The sequence below is a fragment of the Amblyomma mixtum genome, chromosome 3 (genome assembly GCF_055824585.1).
Source record: "Amblyomma mixtum isolate Tamu chromosome 3, ASM5582458v1, whole genome shotgun sequence".
Classification (NCBI taxonomy): Eukaryota; Metazoa; Arthropoda; class Arachnida; order Ixodida; family Ixodidae; genus Amblyomma; species Amblyomma mixtum.
The window spans coordinates 311,016,257-311,042,091 of record NC_143014.1 but is presented as its reverse complement, the minus strand read 5'-3'; the positions used below and the strand labels follow the sequence as shown (position 1 = coordinate 311,042,091).

Below are 25,835 nucleotides of genomic sequence, written 5' to 3'. Positions count from 1 at the left end.
AGATGAGTGAGGCCAAGGTGTTAATTACTGGTGATCCAAACGTGGACAGGTGCAAGGCAGCTAATTTTCGAGAGGGTAAGGCATGACAGCAGAGTGCAGGCGGGCACGTTTCCGGGCAGGGTGCTAAAGGAGGTAATGCATAAGGTGATGCAGAAGTTGAAAGAAGCGAAGCGGGACAGGAACCTAGTGATGGTAGCCACAGGACTTAATGATGCACTGAAAGAGGAAGCTAAAGGTAATGGAGAACAACAGGGGTGCCCCTTGTCGCCACTGCTGTTCATGACTTATATAGCAAAGATGAAACGCAAGCCAGAGGAGAGTGGAGCTAGGTCTAATGTAGCGTACAGTCGACAAGGAGCAACAATAGCCTAATGTCTTTCGGGTTTAGTGTACGCAAATGATGTGGTACTTTTTGGAGGAAGCTAAAGCGAGCTACAACTCCTCTCGGATATCTGCGGAAAGGAAGCAGCAAACACTGGATTCGTATTCAGTGTTCGAAAATTGGGCGTTATGGTATCTAATGCTAGCAGGACTGGAACAGTACAGTAGAACCCCGCTGTTATGTTCCTCACTGCTGCGTTTTCCCGGCTGTTACGTCGTTTTCTTCGGGTCCCGGCATAGCTTCCATAGGATCCAATGTATTGGGAACCCCGCCGTTACGTCGTAGCCGAGGAACGATCCCGCATGATACGTCGCAACCGGGCACCCCGAACCCGCCCGGGCAATGCGCCAACCGCCATTTTGATTTTTGACGAGTCTTGGCCAGGCTTGGCTACGGAACTGGCTGCAAGAAGCCGCACGCGAGTTGGAGAGGCCGCCACTAGATGGCTATCTGCCTCGCACGCCGAACCCCGCGATCTTTATCGTGGGAGGTGGTGAGGAGGAGGCGGGCGGCTGCCTCGCTTATCAGCGCGTCTTTTCTTTCACTCTTTCTTTTTATCTTTTAACTCTCCTCTATCTGCAAGTGACAGCGGTGGTGGCTCGGCTGGAGCCAGTCGGCAGGGCCCGTGCAATTTCCTTTTCATCCTTCTCAGTCGCAACAACATCTTTATTGTGCTTTGATGGCGTGATAGCGTAGCGTAAGCAGGCGCTTTCCCTTGAGGAAAAGCTGGACATACTAAACGCAGGCGACAGGCAGTCAGGGCGGCCTATGCGGAGCAGCGCCGCGAGCAGCCTACGAACATTTCAGTGCTTGACGCTGTGCACAAGGTCGCTTCAGCGTGGACTGCAGTGAGCGCGTGAACTGCACAGCACTGCTGCGTGCGGTGTGGCCGCACCGCAAAGCGACGCTGACAGCAATGAGGCCTTTGCTATTGAGAAACGCGTTGTTCTTTCCAGCGAGCGAAAGAAACTGCAATCCACCATTCTCGATTTTTTAAAGTCCTAGGGTCAATTTGCAGAAATGAATTGTTTCAAGTCAAAGCTGCACTGTTTTCATTAATTTTCAGTGCTTTCCTTACTGTTGCGTTTTCCCGGCTGTTACGTTTTTTTTTCCCGGTCCGGTGAAAAACGTATGAACGGGGTTCTACTGTATCAATACAGGAGAGTGAAATACTTCGCAGAGAGAAGTACAGATATCTCGGGGTGTAGATTAATGAAGAAAAAGAATACTTAGAGACCCATGAACATCTCAAGGAGAAAGGAAAGAGGAATGCGGCCATAACGAAGCATAGAACAATACGGGGATAAAATAGATATGCAGTTAATACAAAGATTGTGGAAGGGTGTAATCGTTCCGGAACTGACTTTTGCAAACATGGTACTGTGCTTAAGTACAAAGAAATTAACTAAAGAATGATGGGCTAATCTTTAGCTTTAGGGGCCCAAGGAAAGACAACAAGCGAAGCAGGGAGATATAGGTTGGTTGTCCTTTGAGGCGAGGCAAGCACAGAGCAAAATATCGGTTCAGGAAAGACTACGAAAAATGGAGGAAATGAGGTGGACAGCCAAAGTCTTCAGGTATTTGTGCAGTAAAAACATTTACACGTGATGGAGGAAAAGAACTAGAAAGCTTACAATAGACTACGCAGGCAACAACAGGGCAGTAACGAACATCAAACAGAAAGTCCATGAAACCAAGACTGCTACATGGAGGCAAAAAATGAGAACAAAAGAAGCAATGCATGAGTACAGAGCTGGTAAGAATGAAATCCAGAAGGAAATGCTGTATAATAATTCACGTGGTGGTGCCATCCTATTCGAGGCTAGGTCAGGTAGGTTTAGAACCAGGCAATATAGAAGCGAGTATGAACAGGGAGCTGACATTTAGGTACTAAACGGGTGCCGTGTAGAAAACATTAAACATGTTCTGGTAGACTGCAAAGCTATACAACCAGATGTCGGACAGGACATATTGAGCCTTCCAGTAGCTTTGGGTTTTAAGGATTGTGAAAGCAAAATTAACACATCAGCTGTAGAGACGAGAGAGAGAAGATTGGAGTACTGATGGTGCAAAAGCAGATTATGTAGTGTGTTGTAAGAGTTCTTTTTCATCTTATCTTTATGTATATCTGAGTGATTGTTTTTCCGGGACAGGTGACCTGTGTATGTTATGTTTTGTATGTTGTGCTTCTCCGCGCTGCCACATGTAAAGGGGGTCGAGGGCCTCTCAAGCTGGACTGTCGCAGCTTTTACCTCGGCCTCCTCCATTTTGTAAAAATGGACATCAATAAAAGAAAGAAAGAAAGGAAGAATGGTGAAAATCCATCAAACGCCACAAAAATTGAAGCACTAATATAGCTTACAACATAACAAATAGCCTTGAATGGCGGGGAAGAAAATGTAACAGAACAGGATTCAAACTTCAAGAAAGGAGATGGACAGCTACAAAAAAAAGATAAAATATTTAACCACTTTATTTACCGGGCAAGGTGGAACTCGCCACCGCTCCGATACAAAGGGTACGCCAATATTTATCTATTATTGCATCTCCGCTTGCATACACTGAACTAAAAGTGTGGGTGTGAGAAAAAGCGTAACATCCTGCAAAATGCTTACGTTTAGCATACATACAAAGCGTCTATTTACACTCTTTTAGAGCCATATCTGCATACTCTGTGAGCGGACGACAAGCAGACAACGAGGCCCGGAGAAAAACGTTTAATGCGCTCTTCTGATTGACTGAGAAGGTCTCTAGCTTCCATAGTGCTCCAAGGAACTAAGAGATGAAGTATAGTTCAGTGTCATAAGCCCAGTGCCCGAGAAGTGTAACAGACTGTGAAGCCATCTGGAGACAGCAAGTCAAAGCTCCTAAACTGTGCGCACTAAGGAAACTTTCTTTTCTGAAAACGTAAATGCCGGCACAAAGTTGAACTACATCACCCGATGTTGTTATCATGATAAAAGCAAACATCGTACGTTCGAAAGTGAAATGAACTTAAGGGGAACTGCGCCCCGCTATGCTGAACGAAGTGCAGGGAATTGAGGCCATTTTTCCAAAGTGTGTCTGCAACAGGTTGAGGCAATTCCAAGAATAGGTGCACGAAGGAAACTCCCATTCCAGCAAGAGGCTGGATGTTGCAGACAATTCTCAGAAGGTAAAGGTGCCTTTGGCAGAACTAAACATCAATCACAAAGCTGTCCACCTCAACAATTTTGGCCTATACAAGCAAGGTGTTTGCCTAGTGTCCCCCAACTCTGACACCTCGCTGCCATGGTAGTCTGGAGACCAATCTAAAAGAAAGAGCTCGTACCTGCAATGCTTCTACCAAGTCAGCCAAACAGATGGGCTCATAGGGAGGCCGCTCGTGGGGGTCAGCCGCCACTTCCAGGGCTGCTCTGCACTCGGCCAGGTCCAAACCTTGGGGTGGGCACGGTCGATGCTGCCCCTTCAGAGACACTGCAGCTGCGACTCGGCTGCAGAAACACTCTTTCGTCACTTCTTCACACGGACAGCACGAGCACAAAACAAGACCCAATACATACACACCGTCTGCTCGAAAATTATCAGACCAGATTTGGGACGCTGGAACCGTGCAGACACAACACCAGTTTATACGATTCGCTAGTTAATACACTCGGTACTGTGAGCAATATAATGTCACATGGAGTTGCACTGCTTCTTTTTTCATTTAGTACACTAATGGATAACACAAGTTCCTTCATAACATCACCATATCAGATATCAGCCATACATATATCATCATATACATATATCATATGATATATATCATGTGATATCATGTGATATCATATGTATATCATACCATACATATACCATATCACCATACATATATCAGCCGACAAAAGATGCACTAACACACAAGCAAGCTAAGAATGGCGGTAGTACACGACGCAAACATCAAGAGCCAGCTGCCAGCTGCGAAATGGCAAAGAATCCGAAAAGCCACAACAATGCACCAATGAATACGCAAGCAACTTCTCCACAGCATACCAGTTCAAGAAGGTGAAGCACCCAAAAACGACGACGACGACAATGAGAGAGTGACCTCGGCTGCATGCTTTCTTACCATCTCTGGATTGGACAGGATGTGAAGTTTATGTCGCACCAAGGACAACGCAAATGTGTTAGAAACAGATTACATGCATCTCAATCCCAACATGCATCTTGACTCGAAGCTAGATCGAACAAGCTGCACAGTCAATGTGCCCCAGTCAGCAAAATAGGAGGGTGCAATGGCTCACATCCAGCCCAGCTTTTAGAAGATGCATGGCAAGAACCATGACCATCGATCCCATGACTACCTTGAGTGCATGGCAATTGCACTCATGCCGGCATCAAGTACGCACATACAGCTCGTCTTTATCACCTATGCCATTAAGCACGTGCCGTTTACTTCTAGCCATGTTCTCGGTGCCCAGCGTTTACCTCCCATGTTGCTCTGTACTGTCATGGCAAATGGGGATGTCCATCCCGACCTAGAATGCACTGTCGCGTCTCAAATGTCATGATGCCCACAACGCAGTGCATCAGCCCCTCATTTGTTCCAACTCCGTGTGAATCAAGCAAATTCTCAGTCCCTTTGAAGTCTGAATTATTAGGATTTGACTTTACTTCATCCTTGAGTCACATTTTTGAAAATCTGAGTAGCTTTGGCTAGCACATTTTCCCACACAATGCTTCTTTCCCCCCACTTTCTTTCAGTACACATCAACAAGGTTCTACACTATTTTCCAAGCCTGTGCCTCGGCTGGGCATTATTCAATGCTTGCCAGAACGAACCCCCATTGCTCAGGAATGAGTCAATCATGATTATTCTAGTCAGCTTGATTGGTAGGCGCCACCAAATGATGTGGGGTGCGGTGTCATAGTCAGCGTCACAACGGCAGAGCAAATACGATTTTGAGGGACGCCGTAGTGGAGGGCTCCGGAAATTTCGACCACCTGGGGTTCTTTAATGTGCACTGATCAGCATCGCACAGTGCACGGGCCTCTAGAATTTCCCCTCCATCAAAATTCGACCACCACAACCGGGATGGAACCCGCGTCTTTCGGGTCAGCAGCTGAGCACCATAACCACTGAGCCACCACGGCGGCTTGGCAGAGCAAATATGGCGTCACCAAGGTGTGCTGGCCTCCCTTGCAGCTATGATATGTCTATGTGCAGCTTCTGCCCATTCCACAAGCTACTGTCCCATTCAAAATACAACCGATTACAAACTATCAAAAAGGCAAAATGTTACCTGAGAGGAGTTGACGGCCACCTGAAAAGGGAAATTTGCTGTGTGCTTTGCGAAGTTAGAGGAATGATGGATTAAAGGTGCGAGCTTAAAATGGAACACAAAAAGCAAAGCACGGCAACAGAGAACGAGGCAAGGACAGGACAAGTGCTACTTTCAACAAATGCTTATTGTGGAAGAAAAAGGAAACAATAAAATTGCCACGTCCCACCTACGCCAAGAAATCCAGCTCTCTCCTTGATAGAGCCACAGATGGTTTGCTGACACAATCATCACCTGCCCATGCTATCAGTGACGCTTCCACCATTTCCCTGGTCGGTCCGGTGTGGTGGTTATACAAAGAAATTGTTAAGTCAAACAGAGGATAGCATGGTGTTTCAGGGTCGCACATTTTACAGGCAGCTAGCTGTCCGTCAGTGGCAATGTTGGTGACTTGCTTAGTGTGCTCTTGCAGCCGGACATTCAATCATCTTCCGGTTGACTCAGATTTCTGTCTGAGATGCAGTCCCTCAGCAACGGAAACAGTCACATGCTTAGGGTAGCCCGCTGCCTCCAAAAGAGCCACCTGTGAAGACTTTCATCAACACTGCATTCACTTGCAAGTCATGCAAACACACCGTTGAAGAAAGTCTTCAATTACAGGTGGCTTGTTTGGAGGCAGCGGGCTACCCTAAGCATGTGACTGTTTCCGTTGCTGAGGGACTGCATCTCAGATGGAAATCTGAGTCAACCGGAAGATGATTGAATGTCTGGCTGCAAGAGCACACTAAGCAAGTCACCAACATTGCCTCTGACGGACAGCTAGCTGCCTGTAAAATGTGTGAAACTGAAACACCATGCTATCCTCTGTTTGACCAAACGATTTCTCTGTATAACCACCACACCTGCCTGACCAGGGAAATGGTGGAAGCGTCACTGATAGCACAGGCAGGTGATGATTATGTCAGCAAACCATCAGTGGCTCTATCAGACAGAGCTGGATTTCTTGGCATAGGTGGTACGTCGCAGCTTTGTAGTTTCCCTTTCCTTCTTTCCCCTTGAGAACAAGAGGTGTTTAATGATTTATTGGAGTTTAACATCCCAAAGCGACTCAGGCTATGAGGGACGCCATAGTGAAGGGCTCCAAAAATTTCGGCCACCTGGGGTTCTTTGACGTGCCCTCACATCGCACAGTACACGGGCCTCTAGAATTTCGCCAGAACAAGAGGTGTGGAACCGCAATAAACATTTGTTGAAAGTAGCGCTCATCCTGCCCTCGCCTTGTCCTCTGTAGTTACTGCACTATGCTTTTTGCATAACGATGAACCAACACGCCAAAACATATTCCCTTCTTAAAATGGAGGTCCTCTGCAGTGCAGCGAGATCATTGTCCTAGGCTGTGAGCTTTTCATAAACACTAAATAAGAGTCAGTTTCTGGACCGGCCTCAAATAAATACAATTACCACAGCTCCCCAAGCAACCATCCTTCCCACATAATCTATTAAATACTCAGAAATCACTGCTATCTACCACAAAATACCCAAGCCTACAGCAATCACGGCGTAACCTGCTCTTATACCTTCCATAACTTGTGTGCCGAATGAAACAATATTTACACCCATACTTACGTCACCCACTGGAGCAAACTTTTTAATCTCACCCGCCCACCTAACTTTCTGCCGCCCCCTGCTAATGCTTGCCTTCTCTTAGAATCCACTCCGTTACCCTTAAGGACCAGCAGTTATCTTGCCTTTGCATTACATGCCCTGCCCAAGCCCATTTCTTCCTCTGGACTTTGACTAGGATGTCATTAACACGCATTTGTTCCCTCATCCACTCTACCCGCTTCCAGTCTCTTAATGTTACACCAATCATTTTTCTTTCCATAGCTCGCTGCGTTGTCCTTAACTTAAGCTGAACCCTCTTTGTTAGCCTCCATGTTTCTACACCACAGGTAAGTACTGGTAAGATACAGCTGTTGTATATTATTCACTTGAGGGATATCGGTAAACTGCCATTCGTGATCAGAGAGAACCTGCCATATTCGCTCCACCCAATTCTTATTCTTCTAGTTATTTCCCTCTCATGATCCGGATCTGCGGTCACTACCTGCCCTATGTAGATGTATTCCCTTACCACTTCCAGCACCTCACTACCAACTGCGAACTGCTGTTCCCTTGCAAGACTGTTGAACATTAATTTGGTTTTCTGCATGTTAATTTAAGACCTACCGTTCTGCTCTGCCTGTCTAACTGATTGATCATACTTTGCAGCTTATCTCCTGAGTGACTTAGCAAGGCAATGTCATTAGCGAATCACCAATTACTAAGGTATTTTCCATTAACTCTTGCCCCCCAACTGCTCCCAATCCAGGCCTCAGAACACCTCCTGTAAACAGGCAGTGAATAGCATTGACGATATCGTGTCTCCCTCCCCGACACCCTTCCTATAGGAAAACTACCAGTGCTAGAAAAACTTTAATTTTCTTTATTTCTACAGTTCATGTAAAGACCTAACTTGGTTGACAGGTTCCTTATTAGATTATGAATGCCGTAAAAAAAAAAATCCTAGAGACCAATATCATTACCTCAATTCATCAAAATCTCAAATTTTACCTCGCACCCCACCTGCACCAGAAGCACATCCAAATGTGACTTGGAAACCAATATCATTACCTCAATTTTGTTTCAGCTTTCAACTGCCTTCACCATCAGTGACTTTCAGCTAAACTTTCATGTCTCAGCCTCCAATAATTATACTGTGGATTTGCTGCTTATTTACTGACGACGCTCTATGCAGACTTGTTGAGAGTGGTCACTTCTGCTGCCAAAGCAGGATTTCATTCTTGGTTCGCTTTTCCTCGTCACCTCCACAAGCGATCTTACAAAGGGTATTCATTTTACATCTACTGTTCCTTGCTACACCACATACGCACAACTGCATTCTTTACCACCTCACACCAGCCAAAAACATCAAAACCGAACTCCAAAAGAACCTACATTTAACGAAAGCCTGGTACTACATCAAATATCCCAATGTACATTTGCAGTATGCCCTTTGTACGCCTGAAGACTAAGTTGCAAAACTTTCATGGACACAAAACTTGATTGTGCCTATCTATTTGTAGTCCCATCCAACCTGCTTAGCTATTCAGATGCCATATGAAATAATGTGGCAAGATTCACTGCACACCCGCGTGATCCTCAATGCGACAACAGTACAGTTCATCATCTCTCAAACTGATAAGCATTCAGCCCTCAAAATCACACAACTTCAGCTATTTCACAGACTAGACTTGAACCTCCCATGACACAGCCAACTTATTGTCTCACCAAGCTGCACATCATGTCATTTTTTAAACTCTCATAGCACACAGCATTTGCAGAATTCAACTACTTTAATCTCTCTTACCTACAGTCCACAGAGAACGGGACGACCAGCTACTATAAACAGCTGCCAGTGAGCATGGTCTCTATGTGTCCAAGCATAAGATTGCAGACCACTGGAAAAATTAGCCATTTACATTGCCTCACTGGGCATTTTCTTTTACTGTAACTTTGAACCTATTTTGTGGCTTTTGGTGTTCAGATTCAGCTTTTGCTATACGGTCACCGTCCATAATTAACAACTTCCTGGTCTGTTAATGCAACTCTTGTAACCCGGGTTAGTAGCTGCACCCATATGGCGACAGAGCAACCCGCAGTGTGCCCATCTGGAAGCATGCGTGGTGCCGAGGAGTGCCTCACCTGTGCCCATGCAGAGGGAGGTTACCAGAGAATGGAAGCGTACACAAGAGCCCACAGAGGAGTGGGTGTGATTTGGAAGCAACTTGCCAACAGTGAGCCCCGCACCAGGAACCCAACCAGAGAGAGATTGGCCTCCACCACAAGAAGTGCGAGCAACAGCACAGAAGCTGCGAACAGAGAGCACCTCACCGCTGTGCTCGCTTGATGATAATTCCTGGACGAAGCTGTAAGTAAGGATTTCGTGGGACCTTTCCCAAGTTGTGCTGCACATCTCGACGGTCCAGCTTGTATGCACTGCGACGACCCATCACTGCCAACAGAACGGCTCGCATATGGAGCTGCATTGGGCACAGAGAAACAAACAAACAATAGAACTGTGCTCAGTGGCAGCGCCAGGCAAACAGCAAAGACGGACCTTGTGCGATTAGTGCTCGCATACTGGTTCCGCCCTGCTCAGGCCAGTGATGGGTGCATAAATGAAAGACAATCAAGCCGAGTGATTTTGACAGCCATACGTTCCTCTCTGCATATAAACAACCCCCGACTGATCTCAGCCTTTAGCTTTAGCAGTTAGTTATAGTTCCGAATAAAAATTTTCGTGGAGCTTTAATTTGTTCACAAGAGCGGCAGTCATATTGGAAGGTGTTTGAAGTGTGCTTCGCAAGAATGCCAGAGAGCTTCAGTTTTTGAAAACATGAAACCAAAACTGTATCGAGGAATAAACACATGGGCTGCGCTCTACGGGATACTCCTGTGTGGTCTGGCCCTGAGGCTTTCATTTAAGATTCCCCCTTTCCTGCTGCAGTGCTTGCATGTTGCAACTAACACCCACCCCGCTACAAGCAGTTTCCATGCGCACCGCACATCGTGGGGACTGAAAAGGGCAGGAGCACTGGCGCCTGTTCACATTCTTCACTAGCATGTTTACTGCGTTCACTGCCAACTGTCGGCTGTGTCGCGGCACGACACAATGACACACCACGCCAGACTGTCCCCGTTCAAAAGAAGCACGGGGAGCAGCGAACAAGACCTGGTCACGCTGTCGGGCGGAGTGTCAACACCTGAATATACTCTTGCACCATGGGCATCTGGTAGGAAGCAACGTCGCACTACGATGCCAATGAGTTTTTAGCCACGGAGTCATTCTCATTTATTTTATCTGTCACACTGATACAATGTAAAAGAAAAAAAACGCTTACTAAACGGAAATCTGCACCCTGTTACACAAGCGTGGCTTTATTCCTTCAACGAAGCTTGCATCATGCGAAAGAAAAAAAAGCCCGCTTCCAGGGGTAACTGCATAGGCAGAGCACACAACCAGTACCGATCAGGGTTCTCAAAATCAACAACTACATAGTTGGCAATGACTAGCCTTTTCCTTGCACCGAGTGAAGAAGCAAAATATAGCACTGCTGGCAGTCTAAGCTGAGCACTGAGGCACCATAGTCAAGGTAATTCCCACCCACAGGCGTTTCAAGTTGGCCATCGCAGTCATTGCAACACATGGCCAGCGGACGTTGCTTCTACACAAGACTTCTAGCGCTCCTCATGCACAGAGTTTTGGTTTGGTGCAGAAAAAAAAACAAGATTTTCTCGCGCTGCAGGGCTTAAGAAAATGACTCCGTCTTGGCTTTTAAAACTGATACAGCATCACCTTCTCCGTGGTTACAAACTCGTCATTATCAATGACTGCCCAACTTCATTAATTAAAAGGTAATTAGTAAACTAGCTAGTTAATTAAGCATTTATTACAATTACTGACGTCCACTAGAGCTGAGAGTTTCCTCCTGTAGAGGATCTCTTTTTCCTCGAAAAGTCTGTTCTTAAGAATCTTTTCAAGTTCGCTGAAACACCCGGTATGGCCCATTTTCATTTCTTGCCTGCTTCTTCTTAAGGTACTCATTTAAAATGGCAGTACATAAACCCATGTAAGCAGTAGAATTCTAACAATTTAGCGTCACTCTGTTTTCCCCCAACTAGCTATTATGGCCAATGAGTATAACATTCATGTATTTCGGAATGCTCGTTAAGACCGCCAGTACTCCGCCATTTATCAGGACCAGGATGCAACATAACACAAACGCTTCCTTCCCATTTAAATTAGGTTCTTAATGCCATCACCGAACAATCTTTGTCGAGAATCGAAGCATATAAAAGCCATGACATGACTCGCTGCATAACGAGGGACATGCAGCTTTGAAGGCAAGCGCACGAACCGCACCTGATGAGCACAACTACGCCCTTAAAAAAAAAGAGAGAGAGAGAGAGAAGGAATAAAATGCTAAAACTGAATCTCGTTAATGGCAAAATTCTCCGCCAAGTTTGACGTCTGCTCTAGAGATAGAGCGGCCCCACTTACTGAACAACTAACTCTCTTGAAGCCAAAGCTTAAAACCGTGCCCAAGCATGATGTACCACCTCTCATGCTTGTCATCTCCCCCTCGGTTGCCGTTCAAAACAAAGCTTAGCACAGAAATGAGAAGTCTAAATATGGCCTGAACGCCTTACCCCCTGCACAAGTAGCTCTCACAATGGCTGTCAACAACTTTCATGCAAGGCCTAGCACTATAACACGCACATGCTCACTACGTGCTGATGATCAGTCATAAGGGGAAAGCGCAGGTTCAATTTATGTGCCAAGACCCGAGATCATGCATGTAAAGCTAGTGAGTGTTGTTTAGAAATGCGACAACTTCTGACCGCAAGCTCTGGAGAGCAGGAACATTCGTGATATTCGGTACTTCGAACAAAAACGCGCAGTACGACTCTAATCGGACAGTAGACTCAATTCACAAACTATTGAAAATTTTGAACATTTCCGTATCCCAGCTTTCTGTGACACAGTCATGGAAAGAGCACGCAGCCAGCATTTAAAAGCGCCAACTTCAGTTTTGCTCTCAACAGAGCTTTTCAAAGACCTTCAAAGGTAAAATTTTGATTTTGTAGCACCATGTAGCAGGATTTGACATTTGGTGCAGTGCAGTTTGGCGCGACTGGAGCAGCAGTTCCACCACTGATAACAGCCAGAGTTCACCAGTCACAGAGCTATTGTAACTGCCCGCTACTCCAATTTCACACCAAGAACGCTGCACACATTCTTAACATTAAATTCCAGTCCTGCCCATATACAGTTGAACCTCATCGATACGTTCCCGAACCATGCAATTTCCAAGTTCACATAATCAAAATCGTGATAAATATGCCTGGAAGAGTTACTGTTTTAATGGTGTCAAATGCGTCGTTGATCATAAAATTAGCCCGCTGGCTGGAGGGCAGCAACGACACTTTTGGCAAAGGCCAAACAGTACGAAATCAGGTGTCCCTGTGAAGTTTTTCTTCGGGTTAATTCGTTTCCAGGTGAAGCGATTTCCAGATAAATACATCCATAATTACATAAAAATTTTGACCGTACGATATGCTTAGCAATCAACCATACGTGCGCTATCCTATGAGCAGGCGAGCCTCGAGGCAGGCGAACCTAAGAGCGAACGCGTAGAGGCTGTCAGCTGCCAGAGTGGCTTCTGTGAACACGTGTGCTAAAGCAAAGAATAAAAAGAAAAGATAACAATGACGATGAAGCCATCTCGGATACTTTTCTGTCGCCGGATTGGATACGCTGCAAAGTTTTTTCGCACTAAGAACCGCGCAAATACGGACAGAAGTCTACAAGCACCGGAAATATTATTTAGGTCTTGCGAAAACAAGTACTGACTGGCCTTTAAGGAAGCGAAAGAATTAATAAATGCCTTTGTACTTATTCCTGAGCCACGTTTATGCGAATCATTGTGGTTTTGGATCATACGCTTTCCCGGATTGCTTACTCCACATTTTTCTAGAAAACATACTAACCAGGCTCTACTGTATTTAGGGTTGCATAGTTACGCTAAAATGATATAAAGCGCCCCACCACTGCCCCTTTATGCTGAATGCTTAGTTGTAGAATGCACTAGATGCTGTGCCTAATCACAGAACACACCCAGATCCACTGCAGGCGGCTGTAATTCAGGGCTAGTCACACGGCAGTCCATGAAAGCGCACAAAAGAATTTCTAACCAAAATTCCTAAAAATTCAAATTTTTATACACGCAAAACATTCTGCACAATGCAAACACAATGCAAGGATGCCCAGTTCCCACATGGCCTGCTATTAAAGCAGGCAATGCTCTTTTGCATAACCACTTTTGCGTGGCATGCTAAGTTGCAGATTAAAAGGTGTTGTTTCACTTAGCACCAGGAGATAGCCTTTCAGTCACTGATGCAACCCAGTGCAAGTTACATGCACCGCGGCCAAGCAACACCTGAAGCAATGGAGGCTCTTTGTGTTCGAAAAACCTTGACAAGTGTAGCAGCCAAACTTCAAAGCACTGCCGAACAGAGTTGCAATGCCGTAGCATGAGTTAAAAATGCGAACCATCATCTATGTATCTAATCTTGCACCTATCGTGCAAGCGAAATGCCACTAATAAATTTTTCAGTTCTGAGCCAGTGCTTTGCCCCATTATTTCCTCTGTTCTTGTCCTATGCCTTTTATGCTGGTAGCTTGGAACGGTTCACACCTCCCCTGCCATGCCAGAGACAGACCCTGTTAGGCCAAGGGTTGCAAAAAGCAACTACCAATCATGTTCCTCCAAACTGCTTGGCACCTGTCAAGGTTGGCAGATGTTTTCGCTACGCCATTAGCGACCATGAAACCATCATGCGACATGCCATGCCTATGGAGAATCCCAACTAGGTCCAACAAAGCTTCCTCTAGGTCCGACTGCTCCCTGGAACCTCTGATGCACTCGCACAAAGTGGCAACACATCCGACCCCAAAGTCCCTCCTCTGCAAAATAACGACACAATGCGCATGCATCGACCCATGTACAGTTTTCACACAACCTCTGCATGCCCATTTCTGCTCCAGCAATGCACCTGAGAAAACATCAACCCTCGAATTCCGTGACATGCACAATGTGCAGCTGCTTAGCACACCAAAGCTGTTACTGTTGGTTGTGCACAGCTGACACCACAGGAAAAACTCTCGATCTCTGCACAGTCTAACAGTCTTCCACAAAGCAGGTATAGCAACTACTCACAGCTGTGAAGCAATGCAATGGGCTGATAGACATGTCAAGCACAGGGCTCCTTCCAAGGGAGTTTGGGTTGAAATAAAGTTTGACACTGGGACCCAACAGCCTGCTTACAAAGGAGGACTCAGCTTTGCTCTAATGCCAGCACACATCTCCGAGAGGCTAGCTACAGAAGCTAGCGCCTCTTACAAAGAGCACACAGCCCTGTCAACCAAGATAGTAAGAAGCAGGCCTACTTTGTTGCAGCAGTGTGCTCGATATTTTAGAAGAACTCCTTGTTGAGTGGGTTGGTGCATGGCTATTGTTGAGGACGAGTTGTGCATATTTATATGCCAACTTTATATTCAGATATCAACTGTTCAGCCTAAGAGTCCTCCAATGAGGCATTTCTTTTTTTTTTTTTCAGCCACTCAGCATCTTTGGCTGCCTTCCTCAAAACCTTTTTTAAATGGCTGAAAGGAGCACATAGCATATACGCCTTGTGGCATTTCATGTCCCAAGTAGTTCCACTTACACACACACACACAAAAAAAAGGCATACATGCCAGTAAAGGAAGCACTGAAGACAACTCCATCCAATTTTTGCTCCCAGTAAAAACCGATTGTCTGGCTCGTTATCGAACTTTTTCTCTCCCGCCACTTGATTTAAACTCATGACATCAAAAATTAAAAAGGGCTCTGTGATCACCATTTGGAACTGAATGGAGGTGTAGTCTAGCCCAAGAGCTCCACTTACAAGAAACCTGTCTTGACGTCATCCCCGTTTGCTCGTGAAAACTGCCAGTGGCGGCAAAATACTTGCACTTTATTTTTGGGTCTTTTCTAGCTGATAACAGCTCTCTTTCCAGCAACAGTAGCCTCCACCATTAGAAAACAGTCGTCGATCAATACACAACAACTTTAATTTGTCCTCGGTGCTCCTATACATACAGAGCCTGAGGAAAAGCTCACTTCTTTTTTGCCTTTTTTTTTTGTGCCTTTGATTGATTAATGAAACAACTTGGATGTGTTTAGATGATGAATGGCTTCCCATTCACCTCAACTGGAGAGCCGAAAGCTCAAGTCAGCAATAAAGCATAATGCCAGGCATTTCAAGGCATGGACGTTGTCCCGTGAAATGAGTTACAGTGACACACAGAGTAAAGCCTTGTTACCATGAATTTGCATACCACAACTTTCTGTTGCCCAATAAGCTCTAATGGTAGGTACTGTGCCTTTTTCGCAGCTTATATCAAAAGGTTTTCAGGCAAAAATTCAGACATCTTTCTTGATCTGGCCTACGAAAACTTAAAAAAAAACGGCCATCAGCCAGCCGTTTGTCCAGCCTACAAGCCATCCTATGAAGCAGTAACGTGCCGCAGTCCACAACTTTTATCAGTGCTATGTTCTTCATGCAACTTTGCAGCAAACTTCGAGGCAGGTTTTGTGTTCCAGGGCAACAACAGCTAGGCAGACCAAATGAAGGGATGTGCAGTAAAGGGCAGGCGCTCATGCACTCTTCATTAGCAGTGTTTTTTGCACTGCCATGCTGCTACAACGGGCAGGTGCTTGGCTACATAGTGCAACTTGTGCAGGAAAATAAGGCTAACAAGAGGGATTAGATAAACACAAAATTCACCTGTCTTCCACTTATTTCGAAATTGTTCCCTCTTAGGACAACCTGTAGTGCACGGTGCGAGAGGCCTGAGCTGAAGTAAGGAATACGGCAATGCCCTTCCCCGGCAGCTTTGCCCTGGTTTTGATCCACCACTCATTTAAAATTAGCATAAAAATGTAGGACATTTAAAGGCAATGAGTTTTAAATGCCTTCAGGTAACATGCACAGTGTAGCACTATGGTTCACGTTCAACAAGGCTGTTAGTAAAAAAACAAGGCCCTCCACTGTGCAAATAACTTTCGTAAGCCACAGTTTTAGAAATTTGAACCCAAGTGTGCTTGCGACAAAATTTTAGAATGAGACGAATGAGAGACTTTCGCATTTGTATGCATTGCTCACTTAAAATGAGCAAGCACTGCAGTAAAACCTCGCTGATACATTCCTGGTTCATGCTATTTCCCAGTTCATAAGTTCAAAATCGTGGGCATTAAAAATACCCCATAGAGCTACACTATTTTTCCACCAGTTAATATGTCCTCAGATAACATGGTTTCCCAGGATCTACGCATAAAATTTCCACAAGTTCTGGTCGTATAATATGTTTAGCAACCAACCACACATGTGGAGCCATACAAGTGAGCCCAACATGGGGGAACACAACATGAGCTGGAATACAGAGGCAGTTGTCCACTGTGGTGGCTTTTCTGCAGTGCCTAGTTGCAAAGAGGTGAAACGTTAGAAAAAAAAAAAAAGAAAAACCAGCCTGCGGGGCACAACATGAAGAGAAGAAATGCAGCAGCTTCTTCGCGGTGCCTAAAGGCAAGGGAGTGAAGCGTCTGGGGACTACAATGCTGGGCTTACATGGGAACGGCTGGGTATGGAACAAGCTAAAGCCCCTCTGTGGTCGCTGATGCTTTCTTGTAGCACTGCCAATCTTTGATGAGCACCACAGCCTTTTTCCACATCTGCGTATGGCTTTCCCAGTTCCAATTTCCGCCTTCTGCTGGTAGTCGTCATTCATTTTGTATCTGCTCGCGTCCATGCCTCAGCGCAGAGTACTTCAACGTGCGAACTAACCTTGTATCATCGCGCTGCTACGCTTTTTCACGGCCTCTAGCAATCTAACTGATTTGTTTCGGGCTCGGTGGGCAAGAGATGAAAACTGAAGCCCCAAGACATACTCGCCCCAAGAATACAAAATGGCAGCGCTTCTATTCAAGACTGGAAGTGGCACCTCAGGGGAGAGGGAGGTTGGCGCTACTTTACGTGGTCAACAGAAAACGGTACGGGGGGCTACAGAAGACACTGCACGAAAAGCAAGCACTCTGTGACAGTCAGCCATGATGGCTATCCCGCAACGCATAGGTGCAAGGATGCGAAGCATCCGAAAATGAAGAGATTCAGCTACATTTGTCACTGTCATAGACGGACCGGGCATTTTCAAAATTCTTTCCGCGCTTGAGACAACACAAATGTGAATGGAATTCTGCGAGCGCCACAAAAGGATGGGCCAAAAAATACTAATCAACATTTTTATGAAGTGAAATTTTTAGTAAATGCCTTTGTACCTCATTCAACTGCTACAATTTTCAAAATTAGGTGGTTTAGATCATATGTTCTCCTGGATAATACAATTTTTCCTCCATTTTTTTTTTTTAAATGTATCAACGAGGTTTTACAGTTTCTGCTGCAAAGACAAGTTGCAGAGAAAAATACTAGCGTAATATTTTTGCAAACTTAACCTGTGTAAACTAGTCTATAGAAAACAAGGAAGCACAGCAATGGATATGAGTGCTAACGAATCAATGGAAACCACACTTTAAATTGAAAACAGCAGACTCTTCACTGACACAAAACTACCTCAATTCCTTGTATTTTTGAGTATGCCTTGTCACCCGTTAGCATTTCGAGATCTTAGCAGAATGCACGTGGCTATAAGGGCACATACAGCACTAGCACTCATGACAGCCACACTGATTAAAGTAATGATAGAAAATTATAAAAAAAAAAAGACTGGCCCAATAGCGCACCAGGATGACTGTACCTTTATGGCATCGAGGACAATTTCCACCGCTGTCTCGTCGACTCTGTCTAGTCCGTGGTCCCACGCAACAACATACATTCGCCCGTGAACCAGCATGGCGTTTGGTAGGCAGTGTTCGCGGAGACAGAACCCGACGCTGCGTTCAGCCACAGGTTCGCGCACTGTTGGCACATGCCGCGCAGATGCTGCTGGCACAAATCGCTTCTGCAATGACACACGGTTGAGCAGGACTTATCCGGCATTGTGCGCCACAACACAGAGTGCTGTGGGCAGTGACGCTGCCGCACACCAGATGCCGCCACCACAAGGCTCGTCCAATCACCCCCTCCTGTTGCGTTCCGAACAGGGACACATGCCCCTTTTGATTCTCCATGCTGTGAACGGAAACTTCCTTCCTCCCACAGTGAGTGCCACTCTACGCTCTTCCTACATGCATGATGGTTGATGAGGGGCCCCATATACTTACCTGTGATGTGGTCTTAGCCACGGACAAACTGCACGACGACCACACATTGCCCCTCACCACTTGCTGGCATCTTCCTACTTTTCACTTCAGCAAAATGATCCCTCCAGGGGTCATGCCCTGTTACGCATAGAGTTTCTTACTATTACCTAGAGGGAAAGCTGGCGGCCCGTCTATGGGAGTTTGCATGGCGACCCCTCGAGACCACTTCAGCCACCATGGGCGCTCAAAGCATCATGGGGCGGTGAGCTACTTGTTGCGGAACTGCAACTTTTGGCCAAAAAATAATAGGCAAATAAAGCTGTTTGATAACTACAAACGTCATAGCATTCAATATCTTGTCTAATGATTGCAACAAACGAGCAGAAAAGCATTTAAGTGCAAAGTTTGTCCAAAATAAGAGATGACTAGCTTTCCTATTGGCCAAGTGATGAACACTAAAAAAACTAATATTGCGTAATTAACAAACGCACTTTTAAAAGTAAATATGTTTTCAAAAAAAATGTTGTTGCTTAGATACTTTAATAGGTTTTTTAATGACATTTCGGAAGAGTAAAACCTGTTATTGGCGTCGTGTGTCGTCGCGTTTTCACTACTATGGCTTTTGCACACTGCGTTCGCGCGAAAGTCGTCTGCGCACACACGGACAGCGTTTTTGGAATGAAACATCTTAGTAATAACACTCCGTGTTCCCTAAAAACTACGACTGTTCCGCAACAAGTAGCTCACCGCCCCATGATGCTTTGAGCGTCCATGGTGGCTGAAGGGCAGCGCCGCCAGCTTTCCCTCTAGGTAATAGTAAGAAACTCTATGCTGTTACGCGTAGCTACCCCAAAAGCATCACCACCAGAAAAATCTCCCGATTTCAAACTTTGTCAAGGTATGGAACAGTCGAAAGTCTGGTATTCCGAATTCAAGAGAACTGGGAGGAAGAGATGCAGCATCAGCCGACAGTCACAGCGAATATTTCCTGCAGGAAAGCCGTTCGTGTGTTCCAGCCCAAGACATGGTCCTCACAACAAAGGTCACCTTTCCGACACCTGTGTAAACCAACTGCGGACGTGCAGACACTCACGCACGAATGAGGCTCGGCAGACACCATGAGGAACTGCTCTAGGTTCTTTCCAAACAGCCCTCATAAAAGCACAATGATACAAACTTCCGACAATTTTTTTTTTCTTTCTTTTTACACAACACTGCTTTTGGTTTCCTGACACTGAGCCACACAATCCTACTCTCAAATGAGTCTCCCTTTGGAGTGTGATTGGGAGGTACAATGAGTGACTTAACTAATATAAATAACAAAACTTTCTACACAAAAACAATTCTTACCTTTCTATGCAATGCGTACCTAAACAGGGTGCATAAATTTTGGCCACACTCTTACGGTCGCCTACTAATGAACAAAGCCAAATGTACCGTCTAGAGCTTGCTAATCATTGCCGTGAAAAATTTGTTCATCTTATCACAAGTTTGCCTTAACAGAAGTGCCCCCCAAAAAGATATGTGAGCATGCTAGCTGTGTCTAAGTATGTGTTACATGAATGCAATGGATAAAATGGCCCTGCAGCGAGAGGATAACTGCAAGGAGAGCATAGACTGTGCTACGCATGAAGTGAGCCGACAGTAAGGGCATGGAACACACTCACGTTTTCCTACCTGGAAACAGCACTCACCTAGTTTTCTTTTTTTCCCACCCTACCCTATTCGCTCTCTTCCACAGTGGCAGTGTTCTTTTTCTCTTTTCTTTTCATCATTTTTGCTTCCCCTCCAAAGAAGCCCACTTGGGTAGCCGTGCTCTTTCCGCTACTCTACAAGCAGGCGTTCACCATGTGCTTTACCACTACACGCCGATACCTGACCTCCTCTGTGCAGCGATAACGAGTGTTGCGACACTGCATCAGGTGAGAATCCAGCGTGCCTGCAATGCGCAGCACATGACGCACACGATACCAAGATCTGGCCATGTCGGATCTCTGCGTCGAGTAGTACAGGCAAGCAGGAGGGCGCCCTGCCTTACCCACACCTGCAAAGGAGCTTTCCCCACCAAGAAAGCGCACACTTATCAGCGAAGGTGCACGCAAGCTATTTTCGAGAGTGCGCTTTCTAGTGTGCAGGTGTTTATTTATTTATTTTTTGCTTGCCTCGACAATTCGGCGCAGAAGCCCCATGGGTGCCGTAGCGCAGGGTCGCTGCTGTTTACAGTCACTGTGAAAGTTCGCCTTTACTAAAGAACACGCAGAAAGGTTAGTTGCCAGCGGATCTTTTTTTACCGTGAATCCTATGGAAAACCAACTGAATGGTCTCAGACTGTTCACCTTATCCCAAAATTCGTCTTAACCGAGTTCCTCTTAACGGCAGTCTGCTGTATAAGCATCACTGAAACAAGGTTTTCAATGCCAGACAAAGGAGGCAACTGGTTTTAGGAGACCTTCTAGGCAGAAAGAAACACCTCCGCAAATGAGAAAAGTGCTAAGAGACCTCTGCAGCAGCGACAGCCACTGCTACCCACGGGCTCCCTTAATTTTTGCTTTCAAAGCTGCACTTTGCTAGCGCTAGTTATGTTGTATGCCATCGAGAGTCACCTGGCAGTCTCGCCTGTCAAGAGTGTTAGGCTGAAACTGAAAGTTTGAGTTAAGCAAAACAGTGGTTCCATTTAACAGGCTCTAAAACAGATTGAAAGCATACCAGGCCAGCCAAAATTTTGAAATTTGATTGAATTAACTGAGTTTCAATTATCTCAAGTCTACTGTTAATGCCAAGTCAAATGAATTATAGGCAACAAGCAGCAGGCAAATCAAATGGGCTGGCTGTTTCATAGTGATACGAGCAAGGGATGAAAATAAAATAAAGAGGAGAGGCAGAAGGCCTAGTTAATGGCAGACAGCCAGCTAACTAGCCGTCCGTCAGAGCATGCATCTGTGCCTTTGTGAACCAAACTTTCACTCCCATCAGCTACTGCTCCAACCCTCAGCGAATGACCAACTTGCGACCATGACTCCTCCAACGAAATAAGCATTTCTCTCCACATTACGCTCCCCTGAGGGCTAAAGCTGGACAACAGAAATCACCTGCTCAGGCACTGCTGGTGTAAAATAGCTGCCAGTGCTGGCATAAAGTGCCTGGACCCAAAACAAGCAAACTACCTCGTGCACTCAGAGTGTACCTACCCAGACTCCACATGCTCACCTCAAATGAAACACGGGCAGGCTTCGCCTTACTCTTGACCTTTCCCTTTTTCTGCTTGTCACGAGCCTGAGGACTGCTGGCTCTACTTGAATCCCGACCTGTAACAAGAAGACAGAAAGCCCACTTTTCTTTAGTTCGGATGTGGCATTCAGTGGGAACAGGGCCAATCGGCATTTCCAGTCAGCTCTGATCAAATAAAATTTTAGTTGGCTGTGGTCTGTGGTGGCTCGCAAACAGCTAAAGACAGTACATAAGTAACGCTGTACCAACACATTTTTGAGATACAATTTTTCAAAAGAATAAAAAAACATTTTTTTTTAGGTGATGCAAGATTTACAGCACACAAAAATGTGACCCACTATAATATGGGCACTCGACAGGTGTGCCACGGCATCTATCAAAAGGGTGGCTGCCTACTTTGCGCTAGGCATAATACCAGCTCACGAGACTGAGAACCGCACCTACACCACAGACCTTCCTTAGGTAGGGGCCACACGGTTTCACGGGGCAAGTGACAAAGGTCACATGAGCTTTTCAAGATTCAGCTACGGTAAAGTAGAATCTCACAATTGTGTACCCATTCATACAATTTCATATGCCCAAAATCATGAGCTAAAAAAAAAAAGTCACAGAATATGGTGAGTATGTTCCTCAACATCCAATTTCCCAGAAAGTACATCCATGACTGCACCAAATTCTGATCACATGGTACCGCTAACATACAAGTGTGCCAAGCCTGAGGGCACGTAACATCAGCAGAAGCCCAGCAGCTTCTGAGCAGTGCATCGTTGCAATCAGGTGAAGCATTCAAAAAACGACAAAATGACGCCGGTGCACGAACGTACAAGCGGGCCCAGCCCGGGGGGTTCACGAAACAAAGAGCAAGTCATCATCTCCAAGAGTGGTGCCTCCGCAATGCACAAGTGTAATGGGGCAAAGCGTCCGAAAATGGCCATGGTGACACCAGCCTAGATACGCTACTAAATTTTGTGCAAAAGACAACGCAAATGAGAAAACCTGCAAGCATCAGAGAAACTCTTCTGATCTTGTGTCAACAAGTGCTGACTGGTCTTCTTTTTTTTTTTAAAGTCCTAATAAATGCCTCTGTGCTCATTCAGTCGCATTTTTCAAACCCTTAGTGGTTTTGGATTGTACGTCCTCAAGGATAGCACACTTCTTTAGAGCAATTTTTCAGAGAATGTATCAACAAGGTTTTACTTTTGTTTAGGAAAAGCATGTCTGGCTTTTTTTTTTTTTTCATGTCGGCCATTGACCCACATGTGTAAGCTTGGCAAACTTTGCAGTTTTATTTTTATACTCCAATCCCCAAACAAATTCCTAAAAACGGAATTTCTTCAGACAGCGCTAACAAACCAAAGAAAAATGTCTTGTGAAATAACAACTGTAAACAAAACTGCCTTGGGACAAGGGACTGGAACTGAGCTATTTGGTTACAAATCATAGTTTTGCTATCTGCCAAGAGTGGGCAGCACTGCAAGAAGATAAGCATAAGACTTGAAGCTGATAACAAAACTATTTCTCAGAATAGTTTCATTGACAAAAACAATTTGCATGAGAAACATCCTGTCATTACTTCTGCAGGGAAGGAAAGGTGTCCAGTCAGACACATGAACAGGTGCAGCCAGGCAGCTACTGCAGTCCAACAGTGTTACCTAGCTGCGCAGCTCAAGTCATGGGCTGACATAACCTTGCTGAGCGGCAGAAAAATCGTATTCACTGGGTGGTAAACATTACACATCCTCCCTCACCTGATAACGGGCCTTGGCACTTGTTGAAGAAAGCCAGCAGGAACTCATTGTGGGCACGCACCGCTGCAAAAAGAGCAACATAATAAACGGCCCAGTGATAACACCAAAAATGTGACACAATGCAGTCTGCGCAGACAAATGTAATGTGGGCACAGCGCGTTGAACTAGTCGGAACAAAAATGTGCTCTGCAAGCATCTCATTTACCCCAAGTCAACTGGGATGGGATGCCCTCGTGCAGAGAGGGAATGAATTTGCCGTGTCCCGTGTCAAGGGTTGTCTTGCATGCCTCACATGAGAGCCATGCCCACTGGGCCCTCACTGACCTCATCCTGCATGCCCTCTCCTTTGCTCTACTTGGCCCTTACCCGCGCTGAGCTACTCAGAAAATCGTGAACAGTTCATCACCACAATTCAGTTTAAATTACCAAAGTCACTTTTGCACATCGACTCTGCCGACACTATACTCCCAAGCACCCAGCACTCTAAGCATCAGACAGACAAAGTTCCTCACTCGCACGATTGCTGCTCCATTATCATTAAACTTCACTTGGTGTGGTTTTAAAAGCCTGCACAAAACCTACATTCCCTCGTAGAGGGGCACTATATTCATCACATTTCTTAATGCGCATGGCCAAAGTACCAACTCATTCTTTTGTCATAGTGGCTGCGATATCCAAAATAAAGTCCTGTAAATACAAGCCACAGAATTTTATTAAAAACTAGCTAGCTACATCACCCCCAATTTTCTTTTTGCACGCACAAGTTCACCAAAGTGCTGCTAGCTTTTCTGGTTGTTCCTGCTTCAACTGTGAGCAAGTTTTCACAATAAGACACCTTGCAGGTGGCCCGATTCGTGCCAAGAGCACAGACACAAGCTACAAAAAACCTGACAGGGACAACCCTGCCTGCACTAAAAAAGCTACCAGAGTTGCCTTTCTTGAAGTTTGTAGTCTGTTTGCACTCTTCTGACAATACAGAAATGCACCAACTAACCCGACATCACACCACATTAAAGGGGACCCTGAGGTTCACGCATGCCTTCAAGACAGACACCTGCCATCAACACTGCTGACACTGAAATTTTAGGAACACGGCTAGAGCGTCAAAAAAAAAGTTCGCTTTTGTTTCCTTTTCTTTTTATGCAATAACTACCCACGTTTGGCCAGGATAACCCGTCGCACAAACAGACGAGGAGCAGGTTTTGCCGTCTTGATGTTCCACTATGACACAACTTCCCCCAGCTGACAATGCAAGCAATAGCTGTTTCCATGTCTAGCGTAGTTGTAATGGTTCATGTCACAAACATGGACCTGCCAGGAATGTGTTCAAAAAGTGTGGCAAACATTTGTTTCCACCATGAGTGGCCGGAGCATGTTTCTGAGATCTTAATGCAAAAGCATTATATGTGCCATTAGCACAAACGCCGCCATCTGTCAGGGCCCGTGGCACGAAATTCCTCAGTGACATCACCGTGCTCTCGCATGATGTCAGCAGTAAACCATAATACAGTGACGTCTGCAGCAAGGAAGAAAAAAGAAAATTCCTTCCAAAGGCGCACCTTCAGATTGAAAGGTGAGCATGCAACCCATAGGCCACAAAATCACGTTGCTTCTTGGCGAATAATGGTGAACCTAGTGTATGCGTTTCCTTATGACCGTATGCGAATGAGTAGGTGTGTCATTACGAAGGAAGGAATCTTCAATGAACTTCACAGCAGAAGTCACGATGAGACAATGCTTTTGCGTTCAAAGCACATAAGCAGTCTTCACCAAGTGCCCTCTGTATTTTTATTGTGCTAATAGACTGCTGATAAATTCCTTTTGGATGCACCACCTTCACAGAAACTGGCACATATCGCAAAGAGTTCCAAAGCTCCTGAAAATGAAGAAATCAGGGAGGGGTTGACAAGCACCTAGTCTATCGTACACTTAAACTTTAAAGGCAACAGACTGCCATGGAGAGAGGCACAGAAAGCTAAATGCCAAGCAGAAAGATAATGGGACTGCAGACATGACCACACTGCAGTCGAACATGGACACCTGTACTTAACAGCTCCCACAGGTGACGTGGCAGCAGTTGAACATGGAGGGTGCAGTGATGATGGAGTTATCGTGAAAACATGCATGCCCAGAAAAGCAGGGCGCCCTAAGCCCAGTGGTTTCCCTGTGAGCAATTTCTGGCCTCACTAAAGAACACAGGCTTTTGTTGTCGATGGGCAGGCGGCATTGAAAGTTGGCTGCATCATGTGCTGTTGCATCATGTGCTGTTGCATCATGTGCTGTGGCATCTCTACACATGAGTGCGCACTCTGCATCACTCTTCCTTCAAACAACG

The 25,835-nt window shown here is 45.6% G+C and overlaps 1 protein-coding gene across 4 annotated transcripts in view; it reads right to left on the bottom strand.

Annotated features, from left to right (window-relative positions):
- LOC149355596 (transcriptional adapter 1-like) overlaps nt 1-25,835 on the bottom strand; it is a 42,812-nt gene that overhangs the window by 10,289 nt on the left and 6,688 nt on the right. For 2 of the 4 annotated variants that reach the window (XM_089583937.1, XM_089583936.1), the window contains exons 4-8: nt 23,501-23,563; nt 21,732-21,829; nt 18,080-18,283; nt 9,556-9,704; nt 3,693-3,855 (exon numbers count right to left, since the gene is read on the bottom strand). In XM_089583937.1, the coding sequence (XP_089440063.1) occupies nt 3,693-3,855; nt 9,556-9,704; nt 18,080-18,283; nt 21,732-21,829; nt 23,501-23,563 (677 nt within the window). The remainder of the gene's footprint in view (nt 1-3,692; nt 3,856-9,555; nt 9,705-18,079; nt 18,284-21,731; nt 21,830-23,500; nt 23,564-25,835) is intronic. The other 2 variants (XM_089583938.1, XM_089583939.1) reach the window with 2 other exon arrangements.